The sequence below is a fragment of the Canis lupus genome, chromosome 13, assembly GCF_048164855.1.
Source record: "Canis lupus baileyi chromosome 13, mCanLup2.hap1, whole genome shotgun sequence".
Lineage (NCBI taxonomy): Eukaryota > Metazoa > Chordata > Mammalia > Carnivora > Canidae > Canis > Canis lupus.
Window position 1 is genome coordinate 24,453,624 of NC_132850.1, and position 26,209 is coordinate 24,479,832.

General features: G+C 41.9%; 1 protein-coding gene across 2 annotated transcripts in view; it reads right to left on the minus strand.

The window, feature by feature from the left end:
* LIN7A (lin-7 homolog A, crumbs cell polarity complex component) overlaps positions 1–26,003 on the minus strand; it is a 127,759-nt gene extending 101,756 nt beyond the window's left edge. The window contains exons 1-3 of one of the 2 annotated variants that reach the window (XM_072772903.1): positions 25,883–26,003; positions 25,552–25,711; positions 24,768–24,858 (exon numbers count right to left, since the gene is read on the minus strand). In XM_072772903.1, the coding sequence (XP_072629004.1) occupies positions 24,768–24,849 (82 nt within the window). In that variant the 5' untranslated portion in view covers positions 24,850–24,858; positions 25,552–25,711; positions 25,883–26,003. Of the gene's footprint in view, positions 1–24,767; positions 24,862–25,551; positions 25,712–25,882 lie in introns of both variants that reach the window. The other variant, XM_072772902.1, reaches the window with a different exon arrangement.
* Between the last annotated feature and the right edge of the window lie 206 nt (positions 26,004–26,209).

Genomic DNA, 26,209 nt, shown 5'->3' on the forward strand with positions numbered 1-26,209 from the left:
TGAAATGTTAGTGATAAAGCCAGAACTAAAACTAAGATACTCTGAATCCTAGGGCAGATTTTTTTCCACTATACTATCCAACAGTTACTGAAATTGTTCAAAATTGCTTTTGTCCTTGAGTCTTAGCCAAAAATAGCTTAATGTATACTTAAATGTATACCAATTATGAGTCCAACATTTCCTAAATCAATACTCACATATCTACCATATCAAAGTTCATTTTTTTTTAGTTAAATTCAAATATATCAGTCATGAGAGTTACAGTAAAAAATTTGACTCAGGGGAAAAGGTTAAAAAAAGAATCAATATAAAGGCTGAAGATTTAACATGCACAACTGTACAAGGAGTATGTCTTACCAAAATTTGGTTTCTACAAGCATCTATTCATAGTATAGATAGGTCAACGATAGGTGAAGGAGGCAATTTTGCTTGATTTTTATTAAAAAGTTATTGCAATTTTAGGACAGTACTATCACAGAGTTGGAAGGGACTTTGTGTTCCAAACTCTACATTTTACATATGAAGAAACTGAGGTCAAAGACACAATATGATTTGTCTGAGGTTTTGGACAGCGATAATTTGGGGAAGATGAGAGTTTATTATCAAATGAAAGCTGATTACTGGGGAAAGAAGACTGACAGCTTGAGCCTAGATAAGAGACCTTGTCTGAGGAAAGAGCCATTTCTATAGTGGTCTGTAATTGAGACAATAATCATACAGAGTAAAGTTTACTTTTTTAGAAATCATATGCAGAAATGAGGCCTCTAAGAAAAAAAAATACCCTAAAGAGTCTTAGTGTAGCTTTGATTTGGTTTTCCCTAAATACTAGTGGTATTGAACGTCTTTTAATATGCTTACTTGCTACTTATGTATCTTCTTTGGTGGACTGTCTATTCAAATATTTTATTTTCTTTTTAATTGGGTCATTTATTTTCTTTTAGTGTTGAGTTTTAAGAGCTTTGTACATATTCCAGATAAAAATCCTTTATCAGATATGTTTTGCAAATATTTTCTTTTTCCTTGGCTTTTTAAAAATTTTCTTAAAGTAAATTGATTTCTCTTGAAAACCAATAATTTTAAATTTGGCACTATTTTCTATAATACCTTATGCTTTTTACCGTTCATATAAGAAATCTTGGATTAATCCAAAGTCTTAAAGACTTTCTTCTATACTTTCTTTTTTTAAATTATTTTTTTAAATGATTGATTCATTGACTGATTTGAGCTGAGGGCTGGGGGAGAGAGAGAATCTCAGGCAGACTCCCCACTGAGTGAGGAGCCCAGCTTGGGGCTCCATCTCAGGACCCTGAGATGCTAACCTGAGCAGAAATCAAGAGTCAGACATTTAACTGACTGAGCCACCCAGGGGCTACTTCTACAGATTCTTTTTAAATAATGTAGTTTCAGATCTTACATTTATATTTATAGCCCATTTTAATTTTTGATTATAGCATATAGGTATCCAATTTTGTAGTACCATTTATTGAAAGGACTAGCCTTTCTTCACCGAGCTTCCCAGCAGAAGTACTGAATATCAATTGGCTATGTAGCTGGGAGCCTATTTCTGAGCTCTATTCCATTTCACTGATCTGTATATACAATACTTACACTAATATCACACTTTATTGATTTCTATATCTTAATAGTAAGTTTTGGAATGAAGTAGTGGTATAAATCCTCCAACTTTGTTCTTGCTTTTCAATTTTGCTACTCTGTATCCTCTGCATTTTCGTATAACTTTTAGAATTACCTTGTCAGTTTTTATTTAAAAGAAAAATAGACTGCTGACATTTTAACTCAAATTGCGTCAAATCTATGCAACATAGAAACTACCATTTCTACAATTTGGGTCTTCCAATACCATAAACATAGTATGCCATTCCATTTACATAAATCTTTAATTTCTTTCAGCAGCAATTTATAGTTTTTTTGTATATAATTCTTGCACATATTTTGTTACATTTGATTCTAAGTATTTCATGATTATGATACTATGTTTGATCCTACAAATATTATTTTTAAAATTTTAGTTTCTAATTCCTCATTAGAAATACAATTGATATTTTAACGTTAACTTTATATTTTCTCACCTTAAGAAAGTTAGTTTTAGTAGCTTTTTTGGTAGATTCTGTAGGATTTTCTATATAGACAATTATGTTGTCTGTAAATAAAGACCAACCACTCTAGCTTCTAATAGCACCATGTTCTATTTTGAACTTTCATTACAGGCTCACTCTTCTTTATCTGTCATATTCTCTATCTTGCCACCAAGCTTGTTTTTGTTTTTGTTTTTGTTTTAGATCTTTTTTCCTATACTCTTTACCAAATGAATGCCTATTCATGCTTCAGATCCCCGGTCACACATACCTTCCTCAGGGAAGCTTTCTCTAAGACAAGTCTCCACATTATCCCTTCCATTCAGTTATTCTTTCATTAATCCAGCCAACAAAGATTAAGTGCCTACTCCACATGTACCATCATTCTTTCATAGTATCACCTATCCTTGCTTCCTAGTATTTATCATTATTGTAACTTTACATTTATCTCCATGATTATTTGGCTACTCCTTCTCTCCTGTAGACTGTAAGCATCATAAGAACAAGAACCATGATTGCGTTTTGTTTTCCTTTGATGTCCACGCCTAGCTTAAGGCCTCTAACATGACAAGTACTCATTAAATATTTATGGAATAAATAAATGAGCCAAAAGAAAATACCCGTCCAGAAGGTAGAGGAAATATTTGGGGGGTAGGGTTGAATTGCTCAATGCTATTTAACACACTCTGTCCAAAAGACTGTATAATTATTTTTCAATCTCTGTATACATGAAAATATATCAGAAACTTTTTTTAAAGAGATTTTGTTTATTTAGTCATGAGAGACAGAAAGGCAGAGAGAGAGAGGCAGAGGGAGAAGCAGGCTCCCTGCGGGGAGCCCGATGCAGAACTCGATCCCAGGACCCTAGAATCATGACCTGAGCCAAAGGCAGATGCTCAACCACTTGCCACCCAGGCGCCCTGGAAACACTTTTTAGTATAATTTTAAGGAAGTTCAGGATGAAGTTGGAGGTTGGGTTGTAGACTCTAAGCATGAGGAGTTAAGTTTTAAATTCACAAGTCAAACATTTAATTGGTTAAAAACAGATGCTACAAACTCATATTAGATTAAATAATAATTTAATATTTTGTCTGATGAAAAAATTTAATCCCATAGACCACTAGATGTCCTTAAAATTATACTCAGACCTTTTCTAGTTCATGAGTCACGAGGATCTAATTAACTCAAAATAAACAAGCAAATGCAATAAACTTGAAATGACTTACTCAACAAGGTCTTGAATACACAGTAAACAATTTGGTTTTGTTCCATTTGAGAGCTTATTATATAAAATAAGCTTAGCTTTGTTTTATCTTTTGAATGAGGTAAGATTCTAATCTTTAAATCTGACCATGAATTCTCATTTTTTTCTTTCACACACTGCAAGACAAATTACTCATACATAAACAAGTGTAGTTTGAAAGGCATTGTTTAACAAGTGGTATTAATATGAACCACTCCTGCCATGATTTACTGAGCAGTAGTACTTTATCTTTAATTGTACATACACTGAGCACCTTAACTTAGGTACAAATACTTCAACTTATTTTATTAATGCTTTAAACACATTTATTTTTCTGCTATACCTCTCAAGGCTTTCAAAGGTATCTCTAACAGAGAGAGAAAAAATATATATCTCTTAGGAAGCATTTTTCTTTTACATGCATCTCAACATTAACACTTAATGCATAGAAGCAATGCAAAAGAAAGGAAATTATTTTGTTGGTTTATTCAGCACTAATAGTGGTAGCCTTACTATCTTTACCTGATTTTCAAACCTAGAATGCCAGTTCAAATGCCATAGAAGTTTGAAAGCAGAGGGGATCCCTGCTCAGTGGTTTAGCACCTGCCTTCGGCCAAGGCAGGGCATGATCCTGGAGTCCCAGAATCGAGTCCCACATCAGGGTCCCTGCATGGAGCCTGCTTCTCCCTCTGCCTGTGTCTCTGCCTCTCTCTGTATGTCTCTCATGAATAAACAAGTAAAATCTTTAAAAAAAAAAAAAAAAGCAGAGAATGAGAAAAGTACATTACTTACTTGAATATCGTTATTTACTTAAAGGCAGGAATACTTCTCGTGTATGGGGGTGGGTGATGTACTTAACATGTGACTATCACATTCATGTGGCTATTCTTATCATGAATCATAGATTTACTTTGAAAATGCATACTAAGAGAAAAAGTAATATATTTTGAAGTTGAACAGATCTTAAAAATTTCTCAAGCCAGTCTCCTGAAAAGTGCAAGAAGAAATCCTTTATGTGTGTCAAACCACTATATTTGCATTTCTATAATCATAACGTATCATACAATTTGAATTGTAAAATTCAAATAAGCATTTTAGGAATCCCCAAATATGAAGTGTTATTTAATTCCAAGAAAAAAAATAAAAGGAAAAAAACACAGGGTTTTTTTTTGGTAGGAAAAAAAATCAGGATTTGCTGTTTTTATTTGCAATTAAAATGTCAAATGCAAGAATTCACATGGCAGGGAGTGAGTTGAAGAAAACACAGGTGCCTAATTCATGAGCTACAAAAACAGTATAAAGGTGACCATCTGGGGAGAGCTGGCTGACTTAATTTTCCTATGAGCTTACCGTCTGCTCCGTATTTTTCTTCCAAACTCCATATTCTGACCTTGAAAATGTATTCACAGGTTTTGCTACATCCATTTGCCTCTAAACATAAATGCAGGTAGACCTAATTATGTAAAGGATATTAATACAAGAAAGGATATAGTGTGTGGTATTTTATTTAATCCCAGTTTTCGGATTTTTTTAAAAAGGTTTTGTTTCTGGTGATGGCACCTTGTCAGCGTTTAAGCCATTCATTAAATTCCTACACATTCCATGATGCACCTGCAAGTGCTGACAAGCACAGATCTAAGAATAAATACTTCTTTGAGAACTGGTGGTTCTCAAGAAAGCCCAGAAGGTAGACCTCTGAGCATGTTAGGGAGAGGAGATGGGAACCTAACACCATAACCCTGATGTGGATACAATGCCTCACCACGAATACTCACAGGAAGGATGACAAAGCTAAAAGAGTGAGGAATTCCTGACTTGTCACAAAACACTGATTGCCCAAGTATCCTGAGTATGGCAGGATTTCTGAAGGAGGCATCACACTTTTCTGCCATGGTGAATTAATATGCTGAGCAGAAAAACATTTTTTACCCTGGTTTTCTTTTTATATCTCAGTCTGAATACTGGAAATGATGATAGTCACACTGAAAAAAAAAAAAAAAGTACTTACTTTCAAGTACTTGTTGCCATATCCTTTCTAAAAGTAGTCTTTTTCTCTATCCTGTATTTTTCCTCCCCTAAAAATCAGTAGCTACTATTTCTTCAATATCCCTAATTCATGCTCTAATCATTCCCATTATTCTCTGGCACTAGGCTCTACATGGTATCTGTGTTTCTGAAACTTTTTTGCAGTCTTAAACACTTTCCCAGGTCAAGACCCTAACTTACACGTGGTTGTCCCCACAGCATCTCAAAGCTCACTATGTGCTAAGCTAAAATCATCAGCTTTGTGGACCAACATGTTTTTTTCCTTTTGGCTTTTCCCTTTGCCTGTTTTCAGCACCTATTAATCAATAAGGCATGCCCATTATAATCTCTTCCTTTCCTTCTGTTCCCATAATTCCTCCTCAGGTTCGGGTCTGGTCATCCAGATCACATGGAAAATACAGACCAAAACTGTCAAACTGTTCCAAAGAATAAGAGAGTTCCTGGAACAGATTGTTTCATGATGTGCCTAGTCCACAGGACATGGAGATTCACAACGTGTGTCATGGGCTACGTTAAAGAGACATCTCTAAATTTGTTTAATCCAGTATTTTGGAAAGCTGATGTTTCCTCATTCATTTTACCTTGGAACTTTTCTCAAGGAGCATCCAATAAAATCTTGCAGAGTCATGTTTGTCAAACACTGATCTTCTCCATATATTTCAATCTTGCAACCAATTTTCTTATTAGTGAATAAATATACAGCTCAGATCATTTCACTTCCTGGCTTAAAATTTTCAAACACTCTTGATTATCCATCAAGCAAAGCTAAGCACCCCCATCTATCTGCAATCTACGTGTTTCATCGTATCTTTCACGACTTCATTCATCTGTGTAGTAGTTTCCTAGATGTCAGGTAGGACAACTGATCGTCCCCCAATCGAATAAGTGTTTCACCAAATAAATGTGTACCAGCCCTTGGCAACGAATCAACCTTTCACACACAACTATGATACTCCTTAAAGACTTCATGGTTTCCTGATACTCTCCAAACTTAAACCAAATTCTACTTTGTTGAAGAAAAATAGATTTAGTTTCTTTTCTCCATAATTTGAAAAACTCTGCTACAGATAATTAAAGCTACCTGTGCTGAATATTTTTAGCAAATTAATTTGTCACATTGCATGGTTTTTCTGAAATAAAGGTGGTATGTGGTGCTTTGCATAATTGAGTCAGTTGGGGAATTGGGGAGTAGATGTTGAATAATCATATTATCTGTGATCGCTTCATTTTTTCACCAGTGTCAAAATACATTTTTTCTTGTCCAATTTAAAAGAAAAGGCAATGTCAATTGAAAATATTTCTGAATAACAAATTTGGGGTTATAATTTTAACTGAAATGGTACTTGTTCAAGAAATATTTCACCGTGCTTCTGCTTTGGGTCAAGTATTATAGTAGGCAAAGGAAGTCAACAAGACAAACAGAGCTGTTATCACAATGTATAGTTCTTACCATTCTTATAGACACAGGAGTTTTAAGTATGTTGAATATTATATCTTCCTCCAGCTGCTCTATGATTTCTCTGCTACCTTTGAAAGCAAAAGTTCTCCAAAATCTCATACATTCTGTCTCTAAAATATCTGTTCCCACCCCCTGTTGTACCTATTCCAATGAAGCTTTCATCTGCTATTTCAATGAGTTGTCAGAACCACCAATGACCTCCACACTGCTGGACACCATGGTCCAATTCTCAAATGACATCTTAACCTCACCTGTTAGCATTTCACACAGAAAATCCTTGCAATCTCCTTAAAAGGCATTTACTTGGCTTCTGATGACCACTCTCTTGGTTTTCCTCACTAGCTGGTGCTTCCTCATCTTCTCAACCTTTAAATGTTGGAATTGCCCAGAGCTGAGTCAACAACCTTCATCTTCTCATCCTCCACGTGCCTTACATGCCATCTTATATGTTCACAATTCCCCTATTTATATCTCCTCTTGGACTCTTCCCTTGACCTCCAGAACTTTATATACAGCTGCCAACTCAAACTCTTCATTTGTGTGGCCAAAATATACCTCAAGACGTCCAAATTTATATTCCTCTCTCTGCCCCTCTGTACTCTTCCCGGTTGGCAGTAAACTGAAGGCTCACTGTTTCCAGATTCTCAAGCCAGAGGCCTAATCATCATCCCTGCTTGTTTCTCTCATACGCTATAGTCAATTTTTCATCAAATCCTGCTTGTTAAATGTTCCAAATGTACCGGGAAGTTGACCACCTTACACTGCTTTCCCTGTCACTACCCAGATCTCAAACACCATCATGTCTGATCTGGGTTTTTTTAATCACTTTCCAACTAATCTCCCTATCTACTCTTTACGCCCCATGGCCAACATAGCAGAAAGCCTATTCAAACTAAAATCCTTCCTGCAGCTTTAATATCTTAGGAGTAAAAAACTAAAGCCCTCAAAATAGCCAGCCTCGGCCTCAGCCAGTCCGTGGGCTCAGTGGCCTCCCTGCAGCGCTCGGCTCATGTCCACAAGAACTTCCTCGCCCTCTTCCAGCAGGCAGCCAGCGCGGCCCCCAGCAGCCCTCCAGCAGCCCCAGTAGCCACGGTGGTGGGGACTGTGCTGTGCAGGCCCTCCTGGCTGGCCCTGCAGTGAGGAAAGGGGCTGGATGCTGGATGACCTTCCCTTGAGTCATTGGGGCTGGACCCCGTCCCCAGGCTGTGACCACCTCCCAGCAGGTGGGCACTGTCACGGCCACGCCCAGACCCTGGGACTGGGACCTCTACGTGGAACGAGCCCCCTTGGAGTCTTGAGGAAAGGAGTTCCTGGGCCCCTCAGCTTTGTGGAGGGCTGGCCCTGGGGTCCCCCAGGATCACTGGCGGACTCCCAGCTCCCAGCCCCCAGCCCCTGGCACATACCCTGAACTGGCCTGTGCAGCCCGGTGCCACCTCGAGGCTGGACCCGGGGCTGCACCTTCATCGCGGGCCTCCTTTCAACCTTCCACAAGGCTGAAGCTGCAGCCTGCCCAGTTCCCCCATGCCAAGCCCATCCCGGTGGTCACTGAAACATCACTTATTCATAAATAAATAAATAAATAAAGTAATAAAGTAATAAATAAATAAGCGAATAAATAAATAAATGAATAAAGTCCCTCTCTGACCTTATCTCCTACTACCCTTTCCCTTTGTTGACTCTGCTCCAACCTTACTGGGATCACTGCCATCCTACAATACTTATAGGGTGTTATCGCCTCAAGGCATTTACCCTGATCCTTCCCCCCCACTGGTCCACTCTTCCCTACTTATCCTCAAGGCCAGTGCCTCATTCACCCACAGATTCTCTTTAAAAACATCCAAGGTACAGGGCACCTGGGTGGCTCGGGGGTGGCGCCTGGCTCAGGACGGCACCCTGGCATCCTGGGATCAAGTCCCACATGGGGCTCCACGCTCTGCCTGTGTCTCTGATTCTCTCTCTCTCTCTCTCTCTCTCTCATGAATAAAGAAAGAAAATCTTTTTAAAAAACCAACCATCTAAGGTGTGAGGACCTCCCTGCCTCTCCCCATGTAAATGAGCCATGTCCCCTTCCTTGGCTCTCTCGTTCCCCCCCCCAACCATGCTTTTTCCCTCACTACTCAAAATTGAGTGAAATACTATGTATGTACGAGTTCAGTTGCTTCTTGCCTGCCCTTTCCACCCCAACCACCCTGGAATATAAACTTCCCAAGGGTTCAGAAGGTCTGTTGTGTTTGCTACTGCATTCCCAGGGCCTAGAACAGAGGCGGGGACTATTGCATTCCCAGGGCCTAGAACAGAGGTGGGGACATAGCAGGAATGCAAAAACCACCTGCTGAGTGAATGACTGAGTCCTGTTACCAAAGGGCATCCTAAGGTGCTGTGGAAATATATAATGGGGATCTAAAGTATAAAGGAGGCTGAGAGGACAAGAAAAGACTTCTTGCAGAATCTGACACCTGAACGCTGACAAATAGGAGTTTGCCAGGAAAAGGAAAGAAGACAAGGGGAAGAGCTTTCTCACAAAGAAACAACATGGCCAAGACCTTGAATTTATGTGTTCATTCAACCACTGTTTATTAGACACCTGCAATGTACCAGACTATGCTCCCGGCATTTGGGACATAAGGAGTAAAAGGGCAAAGTCATACACAAGTAAATACTGGGCATATGCTCAATTGAAATTAAGAACATATAAAACAAGAAGTTTGGACAATGGGAAGCTGCTAAAGCGTTCAATGCCAGGGATGACATAACCAGATTAATATCTCAGAAAAATTAAAGCCAAACATATGCCTCACCCCCAGTTCATGGCTCATTTAATATTTAAGCCACAAAAGCTTCCTTTCAGGTTCCCCAGTAATTTCTAAGATAAGCCTGTAACATCAGATAAAGTGAAAATGTTGCTATGTGATTTTTTTTCCTGTATGTGAATACACAAAAATGGTCTCATAAATTGAAGTTTTCAGATTTTTCAGAACTTTAATATAATTTAATGTCATTTTACTAAAAAAAGAAAAAAACAAAAAACTTTCTTTTTTCATGTTTTTCAAATGTACCTATTGCTTTCTCAGTGTCAGGTTATCTCCTTACAGTTTCCATTCTTTCAAAATACATCTTAAAAATAATTATGAATATGCTGATTTTATAGTCTCTCATTTTTTCTGCATCAAAATGTTTTCGTTTTTCAGACGTACCTTCTCTCGGAATTTGTTCCCTCTTTGGGAAATGCAGGGTTCACTCACTCACTGATTGGTTGTGAATACTGAGTCGGTCCAAGGTCTAGCTCGTTCTCATGTGTTTCTAATGTTCAATTGTGAGCACACCTTTGGGAGCAATGATCTGTTCTATGAGAAAACCAGTGTAGCTAGAGCTCTCTTAAGAGTACTGTCTTTCATATACTTCCTCTAGTTTGTTCTAGCCTAGGAATCATTTTTGTAAATTTCTTGGGGGCACATTTCCTGAACCAACTCTTGCGGCATCCATTTAGAATCCAAGCTAAGTAATGAAGTTTAAGGTATGGGTATAGTGCACATCTAACACCTCCCCACCCAGTTCCTGCTTTGCCCCCAGCCATGGGGCTGATTTCTAAGCCTGGAACCACTGGACATGTTTTTCATTTCCCTCCCTCAACTTCTACCAAGATGTCATTCCAGCCTTCACTTCCCTTTTCATTTCTGGCACGTGGAGATTATGCTCTCCCACTTGCGATCTAAGCTATAGATAGTTCTTCTAATTGTTAGATTTTATCTGGCACATCTTGATGTTTGTAATGGGAGAGGTTCTGTGTTAGCTCAGTCTGCCATATTAGAGATTCACTCAAATTAGTCTCTAAATTGGATTTTAATTTGAAATATGAATAACAACATAAAGACAGTCTGCCTAACCAAATAGTTGCTCAGATGTGCAAATCAGTACTGAAAATTAACTAAGCTGCAAAAATGCTTTCAAAGCCTGTCTTCCGAACTGTGAACACAATTCCGTGCTCAGCTAGGTTAGTGTGAATTATGGCTGACACAGAATGAGTTAACCTGACGAAACAGTAGTAGTAGTAAAAGGTATAGAAACTCCTCCAAGCAGAGTAGGGGAATGAGCACAGGCAAATACTCTTGGGCTTTTTTTCCACAAACTTTTGCTGGGAGCTCATGGGAAAAAATGGATTAAGAGAGGGACCACAAGTGAAGACCCAATTACAACAGGAAGAAGGTAAAAGAAAAAAAAAAAACCTCTACCACAAAGAGGAGGGAGGAGGCAGGAAACAGTCCTAGTTCCAGAATCTTATGCCAATACTATTAGAAATCCTCTACCACTAGGGAAGGGGTGGGAAACTCTCCTACTAAGACACTCCAGCGGGGATCCCTGGGTGGCGCAGCGGTTTGGTGCCTGCCTTTGGCCTAGGACGCCATCCTGGAGACTCGGGATCGAATCCCACGTCGGGCTCCCGGTATATGGAGCCTGCTTCTCCCTCTGCCTGTGTCTCTGCCTCTCTCTCTCTCCCTCTCTCTGTGTGACTGTCAGAAAGAAAGAAAGAAAGAAAGAAAGAAAGAAAGAAAGAAAGAAAGAAAGAAAGAAAGGACACTCCAGCGATGAAGGTGCGTTTTTAGTCTGTAGACCAAAGAGAGGAGGATCACTGAGGAAGGCCCCTCCTGGGGATCAGGCACAGGGCCTTCATCCTTCGTGAGACTGGGGCTGGGCCAGGACAATAGAAAAACCCCTTTGCCTGCCCCACCTCCCCCCAACCAGGCTAGGATCAAGTAACAAGCAACAGCAGTCTACCCTGGGGGAAGGCAGAGAGCAAGGAGAGAGCACCATCTGAGACACAGGAACACAAGAAAGATTGAAACCTCAGGGTAAAGACCCTCAGATGGTTAAACTGAAGGCAAATATAAAAAGACATGTTCTCCAGGCACCTGGTGACTCAGTCGGTTAAGCATCTGCCTTCAGCTCAGGTCATGACCCTGGGGTCCTGGAATCGAGTGCAGCATCGGGCTCCCTGCTCAGCATGGAACCCGCTTCTCCTTCTCCCTCTGTCCCTCCCCCTGCTTGTGCTCTCTTGCGTCTGCACGTGCACTCTCTCTCTCTTAAATAAATAAATTAAATATTTTTAAGAAGAAAAGAAGTTTTCTCTATTTTTTTAATGCTCTAAAAGCAGAGGTCAGCAAGCATTTTCTGTAAAGAGTCAGGCAGCAAATAGTGTGAGCTTTCCCGACCAAATGGTCTGTTCCAGCTCCTGGACTCTCAAGGCCTTTGTAGCTGGAGAACAGCCATCGATAATATGTAAATGAATGATCATGGCTGTGTTCCAATAAAACTTTACTTATGGACAGTGAGATTTCAATTTAATAGAATTTTCATCTGTCAAAATACTCTTCTTTTGAGTTTTCTAACCCATTTAAAAACGTAAAAGACACCACCTTAGCACATAGGCTGAATTTGGCTGGGAGGGGGGCCTATAGCTCGTGACCCCTGGTTTAGTAGCAATGAATTACACGTTTCTAGCACAGGTACAACAATAGCATAAAAGATAGGAAAAAGCAATTTGAAGTACGCTGTTTGAAGGACAACTGTGCTAAATTAAAGCTGTATAGTGTCAACCCTAGGGCTACTGCCACAAACAGCAGAAGGAAGACAACAGCAAGCTAAGCCAAGGCCTACATCAATAATATAGATCAGTAAAGTATTATTTGAATATAAGACAATCGATTAGTTAGACCTCCTCTACATTTGGAAAGCATATAATTCACAAACAGAAGAACCTCCTCTTGGAAAATATTGCAGGGAAACTTTTAAGAAAATAATAATTAAATGTATTTTCTTTAAAAGCTCTGAAAGTAACGGAGAGCAACGCAGGAGAAAAGCTTTGAAAACTTGTTAGTACATGTAAAGCAGAGATTTTTAAACCCAGAGAGGGGAGAAAATGAAAGTGAGCAGGAAATTAGGCATACCTTAATGTGTATCTAGGTACAACAAATCTTGCCTGTGGCTAATTTGTTCTACTACTTAGGCCAGAGAATGGCTGAGGCCAAGATCATGTGATGACTGCCACACTGTCTCACTTTATTTTTTTTAATTTTTTTTAAATTTTTTTATTTTTTTATTTTTTTTGTCTCAGTCACTTTAGATTGCTGTTACAAAATCCCACAGACTGGGTGGCTTAAGAAACAGGCAGTTACGGCTCACAGTTCTAGAGGCTGGGAAGTTCAAGAGCGAGGTGCCAACAGACTTTTCCTTCAACTCACAGCCTGGCTTGGCAGCCTCTGCCTCCCGGATGCAGGGAGGGCTTAGGGCATTAATCTCAACATGGAGTTCCACCCTCATGACCTCACTTGAATCTAATTACCTCCCAAAAGTCCAAATACTACCATTTTGGGGGTTAGGGCTTCAACATACAAGCAGGAAGGGGAGAGACATAGCCCCTGTGCCCGTCTTAATATTTTGCTATTCCACAGTCATCACTTGGATGCCAACCTGGCAATACTTGGAAGGTGTGTGTCATCAGAAATGAGTGTCTACACGATCCAGAATGCTTCATTTATCCAGAGGCATATGTCTTTCAACCTCCACTGACTCAGATGGGTCTGAGAAGCTGACGTGACACAGGATGTCCCTTTGGGCCATCCAAATAAGTCTCTCATCATTCCTTCAGGAATGCACATGACGTTTTTCTGCCTTGTTTTATCTTCCACAATTCCTTTAGAAGAATCCTCTTTGCTAGAGAACATACCCTATATCAGAGAAAGAAAGTGAACGGATCCTGTACCTTTAGGTTAAAATTTAGTTAAGTTGGGGGCCCAAAGGGCTAAACTTCACTTCTCTGTAGGTTTTACTTAGGTGGAACATCTCCTCCACATTTCACGCTAGACAAGCAAGGCGTTACTTGGGGCCACCAAAATCCATCTTAAAACTGCAATGCATGCATTTTAATAATAATGGGTAAGCAGAGTGTGTTTATAATTTTCAAGACATTTGAAGCTAATTTTTTAAAAAAATTATTTATTCATGAGAGGCAGAGGGAGAAGCAGGCTCCCTGCAGGGGAGCCTGATGTGGGACTTGATCCCAGGACCCCAGGATCACGCCCTGAGCTAAAGGCAGATGCTCAACCGCTGAGGCACCCGGGTGCCCCTAAAGCCCCAAATTTTGGAAGAGAAAAAGAAGTCACAATCTTCTCTTTGCACCTCAAATTTGAGTTCTGTCCCATTCCCAAATCCCTCTCACTAATCCCATTGAGAGGCAAAGTCGGTAAGGAAAGGAGCTTTGGGGCACTATTATTGCCCCCTATGAGAGCCTATGAAAATCCTGGGTCTAGAAGGAAGTTTGGGCTGTGCAGTACAGATCCTGGAAGGTAATCTGAATGCCACAGTCCTCATCTTCTGGTTCTTCAGCACAGCACGGGAAGGAATAGGTTATTGCTTGTATTTTCTTGTAATTCTATCTAGGGAGATTCTCTCTTCAGTACTAAGAAATTAATAATAAGCCCAATCATTTATTAAAAACCTGCTGTTTTACAATAATTGTGGTAGACTCTTAAAATACATCACTTAGGTCAATCCTGACCAACACTGGTACACATTCCTTTTATAAGCATCGGACAAAGTCATTTCTTTTTTGCCCAGGACAACATGCATTTCTGCTATGCCTTCTGTCTACCTGTCTGTCTGTCTTTGGAAGACTCTGCACCCACCTCTGCATCTTTTGTCCCCTACAAGTTCAAATTCCTTAAAGCTTGATACCGACCCTGTTATGGACCTATGTACTTGCTCTCTAGCGTCACATGGTGATTAAGCTAAAGGCCTCAGGAATCAACTAGCCTGAGCCTCGATCACTTTATTTAGCCTCTTTATACCTCATTTCCCACATCTTCAAAATACAAATAGCATCTGTCTCCAAGTCTTGTTTTGAGGACTAATCACAATGAAATAAGAAAAGATCTAAGCACAACACCTGTCTGAACAGTAGTACGTGTAATGTAATGCAGTGTGATGTAGTGAGTGCTCAGCGTGTGAGCTACAGCTGTAAGAAATGCTTAAACTATCTTATCACAAGTTATCTGCTCAATGCCTATTTTCCCTAGACTGCAAGCTCTACCTCTAGCTCTTGACTTGACTTGGTACCAGGCACAAAGTAGACTCATTCGCTTTTCCTTGAATGGCTAAGTGAAAGAAGAATAAAAGGAATGTATCACCCTACAGAGTGAGTGTCATTATTCCTGTATTAAGAATGAAAGAAATAAAATGTGGAGAGAATCAGTAATATTTTAAGCTTCCACAGATAGTAAGTGGCGGAACTGCAATTCGAATCCCCATCTATCTAAATCTGAAGCTTGTATACCTTTCATTTATTGCACTGGGAAAAAAATGCGTGCCCTGGGGAGAAGAGGTGGGGAATAATCAATCAGTATTGAGCACTTCTATGGACCTGGCAGTGTTCTGAGCACTTGCATACGTTTTCCCAGTTCATTTTTATAGCAATATCAAGAGGTAGAGACATATTATTTTCAGTTTTACAGGTGGAAACTAAAATACAGAAAAGGTAGCAACAGGCCAAGTTTACAAGGAAGAGGGAGGAAGTGGTAGGATTTGAACCCAGGCATCTGGATCCAGAGCGCTTACCCCTGACTGGCATTTATATGCCTCTCCCCATTATGTGATGCTTAACAATTATGAAACACTGAAAAGGAGTTAAAAAAAAAAAAAAAAGTCACCCTTGGTTGCATTTTCCCCAGTCAACCGCTTCTGATATCTACATACAAATAGGATAAAACAAAAACAATGAACATCTCCATAAACTCTTATCCCTGTCCTAAACTTTTATTGAATCTTAAAGTCACTCTGTAGCTTTTCCAATCTGTCATTCACCTTTTGCCTGTGAATTTCTAGTAATCCAGTAGTAGGATGCTCCTTAATTCCTGGAAGGCACCCATTTGAATTTTGTGCAGAATAAATGTAGGCAATTTCTCTCAAATAGATATCTGTCATCTTGTGTCATCTGCTCACTTACCTAGTCTTACCCCCTTCACATGCAACATGTAGAGACCAATCAGTAATTTATTTCAGCACATTTCTGAGCTCTTATTTTTCAGGCACTGTGATAAGGAATGGTTAGACAAAGATGGATGTAAATGACTTCATTTTGGTAGGGTGACAGCAGGGTAAAAGAAAAAAAGTCAATCTTGTGTGCTAAGTATTCCAACAGAATTATGGGGGGAAAAGTGTTATTCAACCATCAAGAAAGAAGTGATTTGGGGATAGTGGGTTGGTTAATGAAGTATGTATACAGGAAACTTTTGGGTTTGACCTCCAGGCATCTCCACATCTCCAAATGCATCTTGCTTCTAGAGAACACCAAAAGAAACAGTCCCTACCTCTTAGTGTAGCCCGAAGACAAGAAGTATTATCTGTCTCTGCCCCCTGGGTAGGGTGGGAGTACAAAACCTTCAGGACCCAAGGAGAAAGTAATTATAATTGTTGAGTGGTTACTAGGATGACCTGTTCTAAGTACTTCACACATATTAGCTCATATAAAGCCAACATGTTATAAAGTCAAAGCTATTTTTGTCATTTGCCATTTTACAGATAAGAAAAAATAAGTAACTTTGAAAGTTGCAGAGCTAGTAAATGGAAAAGCTGAGATTCAAAACCAGGCAGGCTGACTCTGGAATGCATCTTTGCCATTTGAAACCACCCCAACTCCAGCCGAGGACTGAATCATGATGACAGGGCCTGTCTGAGGTTTTCGAGGTGGTTACGTGGAGTCTAGTGGGGCAGTACTCATTGAGTGATATGACCAAGAGCAGTAAATAACCAGAGCTGGCTCCTTTTTTCTGGTAAATGAATGATTGAATGAATGAATGACTATATTCATTGCCCCTAAATTTGATCTCTGATATTGTAACCTGCCATCAAAGCCAGGTATAATTTTAGAATATTGATATGGTTTCCTAAATCATTTGCTATTTCTCCTACTTCTGTGTCATCTCTACAAATCTTCTATGACTCTCATCCAAAGTATCGGTAATGACGTTGAATAGGACAGAGAACCAAACTGCCTTGGAGTATTGTTTCGACCACTAGAAATCCAAGAGTATAATCATCCACTTCACCTAGTTCTACATTCCCACAAGGCTTCTATAAAAGTTATGAGGTCATGAGTATAGTATGACCATAGCCCATACTTGAAATTTGATGAGATCTATTTTTAGTGATCTCATGTAGGCTCTGGGGGATCACCATTTTCTTTTATAAGTGCCATTATCCCATTCTTCTCTTAATATCCTTAGACTTTTCTGGAACCAAGCAAAAACAAGTAGACTGAACTGCAGTTTCCTCAAATGCTTTTCTCAGCTTTTTGAAATCGAAGACATTTGTCTATCAGCAATTACTGCTCTTCTCCAATTTCCCCACAAAAGATCACGTTCAGGAGTCTCTTAACCATTTTTCCCAGTTCTCTTATTACTATTAAATAGGTTCAGCTGGGATTCGATGGTTTTCTCCCCAGTCTAAACTGGGAGCTTGACATATATTGACATTTTGGGATTCCCTTTATTCTCGCTTTTTTTAGGTTAAAGATAATTCTTTGATAGCAAAAAAAAAAACAAAAAACAAAAAACAAAAAACAAAAAAAAAACAAAAAAAACAGATTTTATACTGAAATATCATAACTACCACCACCTGGCCAAGTAAACAAAAACAGCAGAACTAGTTGGATTCTAAATAGTTTTTCTAGGGGAAATTGCCATCAGTTCAGAGAAGAAGCTATAGTTTTCTGTTCAAGACAACTGAATATAACTTCAAAATAAGTCTTAATATAATTTTTTCGAGTAGTCTTTGAGCATATTTATTTTTTATTAGACCAATCTTCAAATTCAGCTAGCACGTTAGTAAAACTCAATCATAAAACAACTTGTCTACCACCTAACCCAGAAGTAAATCACTGATGTAATCAATATGACTTTTAAAATGTGTTCCTATTTGCCAACACAGAGTGATTTCATATTAAATCTATTTTAACTTGCTTATCAGGACTCAGCTTTATCTTTAATCCATCTGTGGTTTAAAAAAATAGAAGGGATGAGGCAGTGTAGCTTATTTGTGTGTGTGTGGAGGGGTGCGCGCACACACGCGTAGGAAATCCTGCTAGACCCCTCTACACAAGTGTACATGTAGCTACACGCAACTTTTTTTTTTTTTTAAACCTCTTCAGTTGTATTTGGGATTAACTTGTTTGGTTCAAATAACAAGTTAAAATAGCAGGTGGGTGTGAACAATGGAAGTAGGCCATGACATCAACACCAGCGCTTCACATCCATTCTTGGCCCTGGAAAACATGCCACTTTTAGGAGTCTGCTATACATACACATACACACAGCAGCAAAGTGATCAAATTAGGTAGCCCCCTGTCTCATATTATTATAGGTTGGAAGGCTCTTTTTTTTTAAGTGCTGAAAATGTGTCCATGATAGGTAGTCCAGCTAAGTCAATTTCATTCATTCAATCAACAAATATTAAGAGCGTGCCAACTGTGTGCCAGACAATGCACTGAGCTCTACACAAACAAGTCCAGCCCTCTGATCTGATGAAGGCTGTAGCCTAATAGTCTAAAAAACAAATTCTCTCCAAGAGGAATTAGCTTGGCACCTAATGATAGCATCCTTAATACCTAGTATAAATCTCCCCATCTGATAATACTCAATGTTTCCTTTTCCTTACGAGCCCTGGTTAGGCCCTAGTTGTGATCCCTGAGAAAGCACTCCAATAACAAAAATATTAATTTCATAAATGACAAGGGCACACCAAATACATCTCAGGGCTTGAATGGCTAGCATACCAATCTAGAAAGTATACATCAGATTTATTTTTCTTTTTCTGGAAGCTCTATCATTAATTTCTTGATTTCTTTTCCATTTTAAAACTGTACATAAAACTCCCACTGAAGGCAAAATACTTTTTTGATAATCAAAAGTTTTCTAAAATTTGGGTCTTTGTGCAACTTTTCATGATCAAAGAAGAAGAAACAATGGATATGTCATAATTCTGGCTCCTAGAAAATGTTCTGTAATATATAGTGCAGAATAAAAGACTCAAATATTGATTTGTCAGGAAAAAAGTTCAATAAAAATATATTTTTTTTAAGGTGCAGTGAATTACACAGAAAACATGAGAAATCAAGCAAGCACTTAATGTTTGAGTACGAAAACATATCCGGCTGCCGACGTGAGAACGTTTTAGGACAAAAGCCATAAGACATGGTCAACCCTTCTTCTCTTTCCTCCCCCATCATGACCATCAGAGCATACATGTGTGAAACAACAGAAGAACTAACTTAATTTTTGTTTTCCTTCTTCCTCAATCACTACTCATGTTAAAAAGAATAGCAAGGAGAGAAAGGAGGGGCAAGCCCCTTTGGACTTTGAGCAAAAGCAATTTTCAGGCAAATACAGATTTTATAAAAACTGGTGAATACAGTTGATTAAAAAGCTATAGACTGCCCAAGGCTTGAATTCAGAGATACATAAAGTAATAAGCTCTGCATGCCTTGAAAAGTGAAAAGAGAAGAAAGAAAAAATTTAGTGTATCACAAATTCCATGAAAAGTGTGGCACCCATGGGATTTTCATTTGCATTCAATTTTGTGCTCATGTGTTTTTTTTTTTTTCTTTCCATAAAGTTGAAATCCACAATTGAAAGCTCTTGGTTCTATGTTAGAATTTTTAAAGGGCTGAAAGTTTTATTTTTTAAAAAAGGGAAAACACAGTAATATTTGTTTAATCAATATCTTGGATTATGACTCTTTTTAGAAATCAAGATTTCCATTTATACTTTTGAGACTTATCCAAGTTGCATTTAACTCACAGAAAAGTTAGATGACTGATGCCAATGTTTTATTTTATATAGGCACCGGATACAGATTGTAAATTATTGATCATGCCATCAATAAAGTCTCAAATGTTTAAAATGATACAATTTCAATTGCTCCTAGAAACTGTTTTATTTACCCATATTTCTCCAACACCTGGTTTTGTATTATTTGTTTATAAGCAAAACAAATTGTTTTTTAAAGGGAATTCTGATGAAAGAGGAGGTAAGTACAGAGAAGTGAAATTTTGGAGCAGCCCCAGTGGCGCAGCAATTTAGCGCCGCCTGCAGCCTAGGGCGTAATCCTGGAGACCCTGGATCAAGTCCCACATCAGGCTTTCTGCATGGAGCCTGCTTCTCCCTCTGCCTGTGTCTCTGCCCCCCTCTCTCTCTGTCTCTATGAATAAGTAAATAAATAAAAATCTTTTTAAAAAAATGAAGCTTTTTTTTAAAAAAAGAAGTGAAATTTTGAAGAATTCTGTTGTATTATCTTTTCTGACCTTGAGACATGAAGTGAAGGAGAGCTGGAGCTACCGTATTTAAGAAAGTGCCTAAATCCATGAAGCCTTGATTGTAGTGATGTATTCCCATGTCCTTTGTTATGAAAGTGTTAAGTATCATGGATTGCATCTTGCTTTGTTCTTTTGAGTTTGGCTGAAAGTCATTCCTAGTTTTAAAGATTATAATCGGGGCAAACTAACCTCTGGTGTAGGGAAGAATTACTACAAACATTTAAATTCTGGCAGAGAAGACTCCACACTAATCTCTTTATCAGTCTCTTCTCTTTGCCACAAGGGTAAATCACAGGTACTACTTTCTACATCAGTGTCTAATATAAAATATTAGACTAAAAATGATTGTATCTCATATTATGACCACTTGGGTTCAACATGTAGATTTATGCATAGTGACATGTAAATTACAGTGCTCAGTACGCCTTTGAAAATCTAATTATGTGATATTTTAGCCTAGCAATAATAAGCGAAAAGCTGATCTATAGATTTTCTTGATATACTTAAAACCAAATTTCTACCCTAGGATGCATACTTGGAGTGTTGCTACTTCTTGGTAATTTTTCTTTTCAATCATTTGTTTGGTTATAGATGTACTAGCGGGACGGTAGCCAAAGTGCAGATGTACAGGTTGCTTTTATGTGTATTCTTCCCTTTATCCAGAATGCTGTTCCTAAAAACTGTATTAATACATCAGAAGTCAGTTTAAATTTTGCTTTCCTCACGGAGCTTTCCTTGACCAACACAATCTAAGTAGGTCCTTCCCCATTATTCTCCATCCTTACGTCATTTTTATTGTCTTCATTGTACTTCGTACTTTCCACCAATCTAAAATCCTAACCATAAATTGCATCATCTGGTACCCGGCCACCACCTTCACACATTCACTTTCCACCACACTTCCCTAGGCTCCCATTTTCACGTTGACTTCCTCTATGTTCCCAGGATGCACTACTAGAGTACAACCCCACCACCGCCACCCCGTCATGATATCTGCAAAATTTGCTTCCTCATTTCCTTTCGATCTTTTCTCAAATGTCATCAATTCAGGAGAGAGGACCTTTCTTGACTATCACATCAACAACAGCAGGCCTTGCCACTCTCCTTGATCCAGGCTTACTTTTTCTCACGGGTACTTACAATTGCCTGGGTATGTGATCCGTGTCTCACTCATTAGCATATAAACTCCATTAGACTTTATCTGTTTTGTTCATTAGCTACAAAGCTGAAGATAGTGCTTTCCATAAGGCTGCCACTCGATACTTATTTGTTGAATTAATTAATCAATCTCTTACTTGTTATCTGTTTCCCCTACTACACTGTTAAGGACCAGAAAAGCAGAAACTTTCTTAGGAGATTTTATTCTTTTTAGAGATTTTATCCATTTATTCATGAGAAGCAGAAACACAGGCAGAGGGAGAAGCAGGCTCCCCACGGAGAGCCTGATGCAGGACTTGATCCCAGGACCAGAGGATCATGACCTGAGCCAAAGGCAGATGCTCAGCCACTGAGCCACTCAGGTGACCCTGTTTCTTAAGTTTATATATTAAATATTATAGATACAGCACAGAAACAGTATATACAGTATATAAGATGTGTGTGTGTATATATATATATATCTATATGCACATTCAATGAATATTTGTTGAATGAGTGAATTTTTTGTGTATATGTGTGTGTGCATGTGTCTTAATGTCTCTCCCGCCACAGGCTCTAATTGCCACAGAGACTTGAATTATGTCTGTTTAGTTCACCACTGTATTAGCCAATTAACCCTTCCATAGTTGGGTCTGGCTTATACCAGGCACTCAGTAAGTGAAGAATCCAAATGACTGGGGACCAGAGTAAACAGGAGCCCCCTCCAGCCATAGCCATCCTGAGGCCCACACAGGGTCAGTATGAGGTCTTACTGGCAGATGGAAAAGAGCCCGGTGAAAACCTTAAGTCCCTTGGTTCATCCTTTCAGCGCTCAGGCTGATCCTGGTAAAGACTTGCTTCCCAAACAAGATCCAAGAAGCTAGCGCAGACTTCTAGCTGCTTACTCTCCCACAACATCTTCTGAATTCTGAGAGGAGTAAATCTTAATTTCAATCCACATGTTTGATTTCTTTGCTTAAAACCCTCACCCTGAAGATTCCAGATAAATCAGTTTATGGTGCCAAAGGGCCTCAAACAAGAAGATTTAAATTTTAGCATGAAATTTCCCACTAACTAGTAGAGTAACCTTGAAAAGACTTCTTGCTTCTTCAATGTTTTTCTCTTGAAAAGAAAGACGCTAGGAAGAAAAAAAAAATCAAATTATGGATTTATGCGTTCAAGTTTGCTGAGGTGCCTTTGGGAGGCTTTGTCCAGCATCATCTTTCCTTCTCCTTTGCCTACCTGCCCCAGCCCCTCTTGGCTATTAATCATCACAGCTTCGGTGAGCTGTGGTTACTGATGGGAATCTGTCAAGTACACGGGGGAAATGAAAGGTTAAGAACCACTGGCCTGTGTTCTTCCTGCCATCTTTCCCAGGGCCAACACATCATGAGTCTATGAACTGTATCTCAGCTTCACTACTAAACCCCTACCTTTTTAATTTTTGCTTAAATTACTGCAGTCCTTAGTTCACGTTAATTTTTTATCTTCTACTGTGAGTCAGGAAGTACAGCAGGCACTGAGACTAGGAAAGTGAATTTAGAAATGGTCCCTTCCGTCCAGGAGCACCATTCAATAAGGAGACAGATGAAACAGCATGCGAGAAATGCTTTGATGGGGCCAAATCAGTGGGTGACCTCTGAGCACATCAAAAGGCACCAAAACAGCCAGGGAGAAGGACTAATCTGGAAAAACTGCCAGCAGATGATCAGAAACTGACTTCTAATTTCACCTAGTTGAATTATAGACTGTTAAAGCTGCCCAGCGTCAGAAGCATCTACTCCAAATTTCTCGCGGAGCACAGAGGAAAGCTGGTGCCCAAGGATGCTAATCCAGCCATCCGGGGTGAGCATCACAGTTCTACCCGAATAGGACCCAGATAAGTGTTGGTGAGCTGCCTTTTTATACAGATTTTTTTTTTTTTTTTTTTTTGGTAGGAACAGTTTTCAGAACCTTTTCTTTCACTGGTTTAAATGATGCCATCAACTCATTAATCACAGTTTAATAATGTAGAGGGGAAAATATGTATATGCATTGACTTCATGTACAGCAATGATGCCAATAACTCCTCATCCATCAATCACAGACCTTGCAGCTAGCTGCTGGTTCATTTATTCAGTTGCATCCAGTCTCATTCTGCCTCTTGAGCTACTTATTACGTGAACCCAATCACACTGGGAAAGGACAGGTACAGTCTGGCTGCAAACAAGAACAAAGTTTAAGGGCAGATCTAGGTCTGACTGTGCTTCCTCTGCACCACCCAGTCAGGAAATCTAAGGTCTGAGGCAGAAACCCAAAGAGCAAAACGTTTTTAGTAGTCCTGATACATCAGCTTGCTCAGGGAAGGCAATTTTCTTGGGAGTTTGTTTTTTTCTTTTTTTTTTTCTTTCTCCCAGTGTAGTCGTTTTACTGGGGATATATATGTACAAGCTGATTCAGTCAATGGGGCAATATAAGAGCTCGTTACGTTAAAACAGAAATTCGTAGGAAATCCATAATTCCTAATGGCTTGCCATCTGTTTGGGTCGTGGCGGCAATGGATTTACGCTGCTGTAGGGTCGGTGACGATCCCGGGCTGGAATCCTGGGTTGCACAGTGGGTTTGTGAGCTCTGTAACCACCGCTCTTAATTTGCAGGCTTGCACATCAGCATTCGGCAGCAGACAATCAACTATTACCTTTCTTTTTCTTTCTTTTGTTTCTTTTTTTTTTTTTTTTAGATTCTGCACTCTCACCCCCCAAGGAAGGCGGCTGCGGGCTCCGTGCGGAACCTGCTCGGGCGCCTTGCAGTCCGGCGGCCCGGCCAGTGCGGGGCCCGCGGAGCGCGCCGGAGGCCGGGCTGCAGCTGCGGGATGCGCTCCCGCCCCGCGCCCCCCGCGCCCCCGGAGCCCCCGAGCGCTGCGCTCCCCGCGTCGGGCGGCGGCCTCGGGGGGGGGGGGGGGCGCGGGCGGCGCAGCGCCGGGGGGCACCCGGGCCCCGGGGACCCCAGCCTCCGCCAAGAGTTGCGCCGCAAGCCCGCCTTCCGCGGCCCCGGGGCTGGGGGACGGAGAGGCCGGGGCGCCGGGCAGGGGGCTCCCGGGACAGCCGCTCCCCGCCGCCGCCGCCCGGACCCCCGCGGGCGCACCCCCGCCCCGGCCCCGCCGCCCGGACAAACTTGCTCCCGCCGGCTCCCCCCGCAGCCGCGGTCTCCGCCCGCCCCCCCCCCGGAGCCTGCGCCGCCCGGACAAGCCGGCGCCCCGGGGGTACGGGGGGCACGGGGGTCACGGAGGGCGCGGGGGGCGCGGGGGGCGCGGAAGGGGGCAAAGTGTCCCGCTCTGCGCGCCCGCCCCCGCCGCCCCTGCCGGAGCGCGCCCGGCCGCCGCGGGATGCGGGGTGCGGGGCGCGGGGCGCGGGGTGCGGGGCGCGGGGCGCGCCGCCGCCGCCTTACCTCTGTCCAGGGTGAGCGGCTGGACCACTGTCAGTGTCGCCATGTCTGCCGCGGGAGCCGAAGCGACGCTCCGCTTCAGCATCAGCCGCCGCTGCTAGTGAGAAAAAGAGGAGGAGACTGGGGCGGGGGCGGGGGCGCCGTGGGGGCGGGGGCGGGGGCGGGGCGGGGCGGCGCGGGGGGGCCGGCGGGGGGCCCGGCGGGGCGGCGGCGCAGGTAGCGGAGCGCGGAGGGCGGCTGGCCGGCAACTTGGCGCGGCCGCCGAGCGCGAACCGGGCAGCCCGCGGGCCGCCCCTGCAACTTCGCACGCAGATGAAATGGGCGGGGAGTGCGTGCGCCTCCCGGGAGGGGCGGGGGAGGGGGCGCGGGGGGGACGGGGAATGGGGCGCGGGAGGGGAGGCGCGGGAGGGGGCGGGGGGATGGGGAGGGGGCACGGAGGAGGGGGCGTGGGAGGGGGCGGGGCGATGGGGCGCGGGGGGGCACAGGAGGGGGCGGGGGATGGGAGCACGGGAGGGGGGCGCACGGGAGGGGGCGCACGGGAGGGGGCGTGAGGGGGACGGGGAATGGGGCACAGGAGGGGAGGCACGAGAGGAGGGCGGGGGATGGGGCGCGGGGGGGCACAGGAGGGGTTGCGGGGGGAGGGGCGGGGGGAGGCGTGGGGGGTGAGCGGAGGGACGGGGCACGGGGGAGGTGGGGGGGTGCAGGGGGGAGGCACGGGGTGGGGGGGAGGAGGAGGATGGATTTTTTTTTTTCCGGATTAAGAGCAATTGTCCAGCCAGGAGCCTACCCCTTAGAACATGCTTCTGGTCCAGAAATGCTGGGGTTCCGTGAGCAGCGGCAGCTACTTTGTGTTCGAGTTCCTTTGGAACGCCCGGCCCAACGGTGTGCCCGGTAACTGACTCAGGGCTCCATCACTCCAGGAGGGGGTGGCCGAGGACCTAACGGACCTTAAGCACAAACTTCTTAAAAATGGTTTTAAATTAAACCACAGAGAGAGAGAGAGAGAGAGAGAGAGAGAGAGACATTTGTGTCCCTCGGTGTGAAAAATACGGAGGCAGCCCTTTTTCGGGTTGATCCGCACCCAGGGTTACCAGAGTGGCCACTGATGATTGACTAACCTGCGTGGCAGGCGGGAAGCCAGGAGCGCTGCTTGCCTCCCTGGCCACAGGCCGCCTGGGAGCTGGGGACAGGCCCTGCCTTCATGCAGCCTGTGGTCCTGTGGGACAGGATGTCGTTAAAAGGGTCGTTTAAGAGTCGATTGGTCAGGCGTCAGTGACTAGAACCTTCAAATGCTGCCTGTGACCCCTTCACTCCATTCGATGGCTTTCACTCTGCTGCCACTGTAGGGACTTTCATTCCCTGATCAAGAAAATAAGAAGCACATAGAAATCTTAGAGAAGCAGAATGGTGATGCCTGTGGGTTCAGGAGTGGAAGTGGCAGAGCT